At 39.1% G+C, this 7491-nt stretch overlaps 1 protein-coding gene across 1 annotated transcript in view; it reads left to right on the top strand.

The window, feature by feature from the left end:
• Positions 1–6037, top strand: part of LOC107293240 (CUGBP Elav-like family member 4) — a gene marked incomplete at its 3' end in the record, with an annotated part of 133759 nt that extends 127722 nt beyond the window's left edge. Inside the window, exon 2 of the mRNA XM_015822383.1 lies at positions 5955–6037. Coding sequence (XP_015677869.1) covers positions 5955–6037 — 83 coding nt within the window. The remainder of the gene's footprint in view (positions 1–5954) is intronic.
• Positions 6038–7491: the final 1454 nt, after the last annotated feature.

Here is a 7491-nt window from a genome sequence, read left to right as displayed (position 1 = left end):
GTCTTCTCCAGCACCAGAGTTCAAAGGCCTCCATTCTTTGGCGCTCAGCCTTTCTTATGGTCCAACTTTCACAGCCATAGATTGCAACTGGGAAAACCATGGCCTTGACTATATGTACTTTTGTTGGCAGGGTGATGTCTCTGCTTTTTAGTATGCTGTCTAGATTTGCCATAGCTTTCCTCCCCAGGAGCAAGTGTCTTTTAATTTCTTGGCTGCAGTCCCCATCTGTGGTGATCTTGGAGCCCAGGAAGATAAAATCTGTCACTACCAAAGGGTTAACTGATGGCCCTCCCCTCCCTCTGGAGACCAGGATGGAGCCACAGGTGTCAGGCACCTGGTTCCTGCTGATTTCACCACCCTGGATTTAGCAAGAAGACTGGGTTAGCTATCGTTCCTTCTTTGGATGGAGATTTGCAGTTACAGACTTGGGTCCTAGAGATCAGAAGCTTTGCACACCTTTGCATCTCCCACCTGGTTGAAAATCCGGCATTGGACATGATCATGGATAGACCTGGCTTCAGAGGAGTGCCAAAAAAAAAAAAAAAAAAAAGATAGGTGGCTTCAGTAACCATATTGTTTTCACCGTTGTGTGAATCCTCTCTTCTGCAGCTTCCTTCGTTGCGACAGATTTAAGACTTCAACTTTGAAGTAAGTGCTGTTGTAAGGATGGGTGTGTGTAAAGCAGGGGGGTGGGGAACCATGGGCCCTTTTATGACTTGTGGACTTCAACTGCCAGAATTCCCAAGTCAGCCATGCTGACTAAGGAGAAATTTCCAGGCAGTGAGAACAAGCAAACTAAAACTAAGGAGAAATTTCCAGGCAGTGAGAACAATCTGGAATAGAAGCTAACCAAGGAGAGAAGCAAACCAAAACTAAGGAGAAATTTCCAAGCAGTGAGAACAATTAATCTCACTGCCTGGAAATTTCTCCTTAGTTCTAGGTTGCATCGCTCCTTGGTTAGTCTCCAACCATTGTTTCTTATCTTGCCTTTTGGTGCTTTGGAAAATAGTTTAACCCCCTCATAGGAGCCCCTCAAATATTGCAAGACTGCTATCATTACAGCCTCTCTCTAGCTGGCTGTGGGTTGTAGATACTGCATCCTTGGAGGCTTTCAAAAAGAGACTGGACAACCATTTGTCTGAAATCATATAGGTCAGTGATGGCGAAACTTTTAGAGACCGAGTGCCCAAACTGCAACCCAAAACCCACTTATGTAGCATCGGGTGCTGGGTGTGCGTGGCCCATTGGGTGGGCATGGTCCATTGAGTGGGCATGGTCCATTGGGTGGGCGTGGCCCATTGGGTGGGTGTGGCTGCAGTGGTAATGGCAGACTGGGTGGGACTAAAAAGTTCAATCAATCAATTCCAACTTTGCGAGATCCCCCCCCCCCCGAGAAGTTGAAATTGATTGATTGATTGAACCTTTTTTTTTGCACATGGCGGAGACCTAAAGCGAAAAGGTTTTATAAAATCCAGCTGAAGGCCTAGGACTGGGGCTACGGCGCGCGTGCCCACAGAGAGGGCTCTGCGTGCCACCTGTGGCACGTGTGCCATAGGTTTGCCACCACGGGTATAGGGTCTCCTACTCAAGCAGGTGGTTGGACTTAGAAGACCACTAAGTCCCTTACAACTCTGCTCTGCTCTGCTCTGCTCTGCTCTGCTCTGCTCTGTTCTTCTACTCTACTCTACTCTACTCTACTCTACTCTACTCTACTCTACTCTACTCTACTCTACTCTACTCTACTCTACTCTACTCTACTCTACTCGAGGTATACAACAAGATGCTCAGAGTCCTGAATTTGAGATGGGCTGCTGTATAAATTGAGACATAAATTAAAATAAACAATAAATCATCACACCCCATTAACATCCGTTAAGCTCAATGGACTATATAGACATACATATATATATATGATGATACATAGGTAGGTCTCGATCAGCATGGTTAATGAATCCCACAAAATGGTTGTGTTGTTTGAATTTGTGCAATTCCAAGTTAGATTTCTATGGAAAACAGGTTAATTGGTTCCAGTTCCACAGAAATAGGCAAAGGAAAATCTTAAACAGAAATGTTTATGTGTATATTAATGAAATTTTACAGCTCAGGATAAAAAGAATGTAATTTAAATGTACGGTAAACAAAGTCACAGAGTAGCTAGGGAAAGCGAAGTAAAACTAGACAAATTCTGCATATCGTTCCTAAAAGGAAGCTTATAATCACAAACAAGCAAAAGCCCCGTCTTTTTAAAAAATGTTTTCCTCTGATGGAAACTTCCTTCTCCCTATTTTGCACGCATGGAGATGAACAGAGTCTAAACTCCTGAGTGGAACTGTTTTGTGTACCAGCCTCAGTTGTATACGCGTTAGCCTCACATTAATTGAATATAAATGGATGGATGTATGGACGGACAGACAGACGGACGGAAGACAGACAGATACTGAAGAAAGATGATAAAATGAGATAGAATAACAGTATAACAGAGTTGGCTGGGGAATTCTGGGAGTTGAAGTCACAAATCTTAACATTGCCACGTTTAGAGACTTCTGATTTAGAGAATCCACCCTCTTCATGGGGCTCTTACATTTGCCAAATCATGCTAAAACATATAAGGAACGGTTGCTGGAATTGGGTATGTCTAGTTTAATGAAGAGAAGGACGAGGGGAGACATGATAGCCGTGTTCCAATATCTCAGGGGCTGCCACAAAGAAGAGGGAGTCAAGCTATTCTCCAAAGCGCCTGAAGGCAGGACAAGAAGCAACGGATGGAAACTTATCAAGGAGAGAAGCAACCTAGAACTAAGGAGAAACTTCCTGACAGTGAGAACAATTAACCAGTGGAACAACCTGCCTCCAGAAGCGGTGAATGCTCCAACACTGGAAGTTTTTAAGAAGAAACTGGACAGCCATTTGTCCGAAATGGTATAGGGTTTCCTGCCTGAGCAGGGGGTTGGACTAGATGACCTCCAAGGTTTCTTCCAACTATTATTATTATTATTATTATTATTATTATTATTATTATTATTATTATTATTATTATTATTATTATTATTATTAATAATAATAATAATAATAATAATAATAATAATAATAATAATAATAATAATAATAATAATAATAATAATAATAATAATAATAATAATAATAATAATAATATCATCATCTTTCTGGTTTGGGAATCAAAAGATCCCTGTCAATTTTTTTGACCGACAAACCCAATCAAGCAAGCACCCTCGGGACGATCCGATCTCTTAATGCAAAACTTTATTGAGTACATCATTTTGGCACATATGAAAGCAAAACCAGCTCTGGCAAAACCCCACCCAAACCCATATAGTAAAAGCATAGAATTCTCCCTCCTACCTCTGGATCAGTTCACATTGCCCAATTGGATGAGAAAATATTGTTATGAGAAAGTGTCTCTGGGTCTGGGCAGGCATTTGGTGAACTGTCCTTGATTCTCATGGTCTGCTTTCTTAATCTTTGAAGTCTGCATTTCAATCCTTTTCCTTTCCCCCCTCTCCAAGTTTGTTGGCAAGCTGAGAAGCAATAATTGTCGCAGCAGCAAAAAATAATAATAATGTGACAATCCCACTGCTTGCTAAGTCTTCTGACTCATGGATAAGCCTGTGACTTTTCTTGGAAATTGTGATGGTCTCAGATTGGAATTAGGAAACTTTGTTAAAGGAAATGCCAAAATGAAAAGTTGCAGCTGCGATGAGTGTAACAAGACCAGCAACAAATTGTGGGACACTACAGCCTAGCAACAAGAAAATTACTAGTTTGAAGGACACGTTAGAAGGATGCTAGCTGAGGCACGTAGATATAGAAACTTTGGTGACCTCTAGCTTATTATAATAGCAAAAGACTACACTTCTTTTGATAAGAAAGTTTATTAACATAAATATGCAGTGTAGGAAGAAGGAAGGTAAAGTAAAAGAATCCAATCAAAAGAAAGGTGTCAAGGAACCAATGATTGATTCTTAGGGTGTTGTCTTCCTTAATCATAGCTGTATAAAATTTTGTGTTTGTGCATTGTTCGGAGTCTCGGCTCCTTCAGCTGCTGAGACCCTTTTGCTGGAGTATTCCAATAAAAGAAGCTGAAAATGCAATTCCTCGTGTCTGGTGGTCTTGATTGGCTTTGGGGCCAGGCTAGGACCCATTTTGGGAACAAGAGTTAACCTTTTCACCACTCAAAGGTGACTTTAAGATAATTGCATAAAATTACTAAATCACATAAAAACAGACTTGGAAAAATGGAAAAACCTACAATGATCAGTGCTAGGAAGAATAGCCATTGTGAAAATGAATATTTTACCAAAATTTCTTTTTTTAATTCCAAACAGTATGTCAATGCTGCAACTTCATTTTTGGTAGCCACAGCTGGGAGGGGGGATGTGTGCTTTTAAGATTAGACATAACAATAAGTTGTCCTGTGGGAACCAAGGTCATTGCTGCTTGGGTTTTGGCGGGCTGAGCGTTCCAGTTAAAAGGCCCGTCAAACTAGTTTATTGGAGAATGTGGTTTATGACATCCTATTGGGGTGAGAAGTTCAACTTTGTAACTTTGTAACAGTTGGGAGGGAATTTCAGTCTTGGTTTCACTTTGGATCATGCCAATACTTTATAGCCAATAAATATGTTCTTTAAGGAAACCTTTTGCCTTGGAATTTCTGTTTTTACCAGTCTCATCTATCGGAACCATGACATAGTACCTGTAAAAATTAGGAAAAAAGTGGTTTTTGATGATTTGAATAGATTGATCCTGACATTTATTTGTCAAGGAAAGAAAGGCAGAATTAAACTGAAAATGCGACAAGAAACCAAAGAAAATGGAGGATTTGTACTACCAGATTGGGTCCTATATTACTAGGCATGTGCTCTAACATGGATAAAAGAGTGGATAACCCTTAGAAACAAAAAGTTGTTATATTTAGAAGAATATGACTTACAAGTTGGGTGGCACACATTTTTATGGTATGAAAAGAATAAAACTCATAGATACTTTCAAAACCATTGCATAAGAAACACATTATTATCTGTATGGGAAAAGATAAAACCAAAAAATTATATGTAAATCCCAGGATGGCTATCAACGATGGAAGCTTTTGCTCACCCAAACCTAGTTAATTTGAAAAAAAATTAACATATAAGGATATTCTTAATACAGATGGGAAATTAAAATCTAAACAAGCACTAGAAGACCAAGGCATTGACTTATCATGGTGGCCCCGATTGCAAATGCAATCGAGGTATGACAAAGATATTAAAGCATACGGCTTTTATAAAGATCAGACAGTGTTTAACCAGGTGTTGTTGACTTCTGATGAAAAAAATGATGAAACAAATTGTATTATTTTTTTATTGAATTTAAAAATGGAAAACGAACAAGGGAAAGAAACAATGATTATATGGGCAAATGTTTTGGAATATAATATAGAATTAGAGAAATGGCAAAATCTTTGGGAAAGAAATTATAAGCTGACAAGCTAACAGCTTTAGGGCATGTCCACCAGATATGATAGTAAGTACCTGGTTTTTGTTTACATTTCCAACACTTAGTAGACATATTTTTAAACATTTTTGCTCATCTCACCGGCGTTAAATGCCATCTATAAAACGTTTTATGTAAGTTTTCTTTATAGGACGCCGCTTTTGTTATTTTAAAGTTTCTTTCCCATAAGCTTTGCCAATTTTCTAATTCTATATTATAAACAGACAACATGTTGTTCGTTAACCCCAATGAATTGTAATGATAGAAAACTAATAAAATACTTTAAAAAGGTGAGTTTAAAGGGGATTGATTTAAGCTTGTAGGCATAATTGTTCAACTAACCTTCCATATTTAGAAGTAGGCTTATCTGCTCCTGGAGAAGATTTGGCCCTATCAGAGACTAGATCTAGGGAAAAAACTAAACATGTTCTCATGTTTCCATTTCTTTTCTTTTCTTTTTACAGGTTGTGCCTTCTTAACGTACTGTGAAAGGGAATCTGCTCTTAAAGCTCAGAGTGCATTGCACGAACAGAAGACATTGCCAGGGGTGAGTCTAGATCATTCTTTTTAGATGATTTTTTGAGGTTGGAGAACATCAATGGTGCCATGTTTGGCCAAAGAACGGCATCCACCGGGCGCGTTGAAAATGCCGTACTTTTCTTTACCTTTTGAACGCCCTCTCTTCCTTGTGTTTCGTTGTTGTTGGGACAGGTCCACCAAGAAGGATGCTAAAGGGAGTGGTTGTGATGCCAAATTGTGTTGACTTTCCTTAACTTGGACATGTTTCTGAGCAGAGACATGACTGGCTGGTGGGAATGTTTCGGAGAGGGACAAGGCGTTTCTCTTGACGTCGCTCAAAAGTTTCAGATGAAAACTTTGGATGTTGACTCATTGAGCCAAGCATGTTGACGGCCACTTGGATTTGAACCTTCTTGTTTTATCACTTGAAATAATTCTGGAAGCTTAGAAAAGGCAGGAGAGAAGGTTATGAGCAAATCGGTAGCATTCTTAACCATCCGATCGTATTCTGGAATTTTCAGTGTGTTCCAGGGAAGAAGTTCAACCACAACTAGAATGGTAAAAATGGAAGATTAAAAGTGTCATTTGCGAAGCGATTGGCGATCAATTTCATATTGCATGAATAAGATGTGCTGGCTGTGTTTGCACAATGCATTTAACCTGGTTGTTGAAAGCCAAATTAAAAAGAAAAACAAAACCTTGCTTAAGCTTAAAACTGATCAAGATTAACAGGATAGGTGAATAATTCAGCTGCTCAGTTCACAAACGACTTGGTTAATAGTGTTTGTGTGCACAGAGTCACTCTTACTCCTAATGTTGGAACTTTAGGCCCATTTCACAGAAATAGTTACCGGCGTTTGCAAGGCAGAAAATCAAAGAGAAATTTGTCCTAGGTTGAGGGTCTTCCTTACTATTCTGCAAGATTTGATATTCAATTTTCCAATTGTTGCTGATGTAAGAATGGGAGGAAAGCTGAGTCCTCAATGGCATTGCTCACTGTTTGCAACTTGGGTAAACAGTTTCACCAACCACATCCAAATATCGTTGTACATTGCTTGATATGTGCAGTTTTACTTCTTCCAGCCTTCTGGTTTTAATCCTTTATTTCTTGGTGCTTTTAAAGACTGAGGTGCTCTGAATTAAACCTCTTTCTTGGTTAAAACAAAAAAAAATGTTTTCTATTGTGTTTTTCTGGTTTATTAGATGATGAATCGTCCAGATTTGGTATGGAGTCAGGCGGTGCTTAAGTGGAATTAAATAAATAAAACACATGGGGTTATGCCAAAAAAGGTGTTTGGGTTCCCTAAAGCTGTCTTAATTTCTTCCATCCCATAATTTGCTCTTCAGTTCCGGGTGTTTGTTTATTCTCTCCTTGTAGAACTGTGCTATCCCTGAATTTCCTCTTTAATAGCCAAGGATGTGCATTCTTTTGATATTTTGCATTTAAAAAATATATATTTTCACTGAGTCTTTTCAATCCGG

The sequence above is a fragment of the Protobothrops mucrosquamatus genome, unplaced genomic scaffold, assembly GCF_001527695.2.
Source record: "Protobothrops mucrosquamatus isolate PMUCROS unplaced genomic scaffold, P.Mucros_1.0 scaffold1543, whole genome shotgun sequence".
In the NCBI taxonomy this organism is placed as follows: Eukaryota; Metazoa; Chordata; class Lepidosauria; order Squamata; family Viperidae; genus Protobothrops; species Protobothrops mucrosquamatus.
This window is presented reverse-complemented; position numbering and strand designations above follow the sequence as displayed.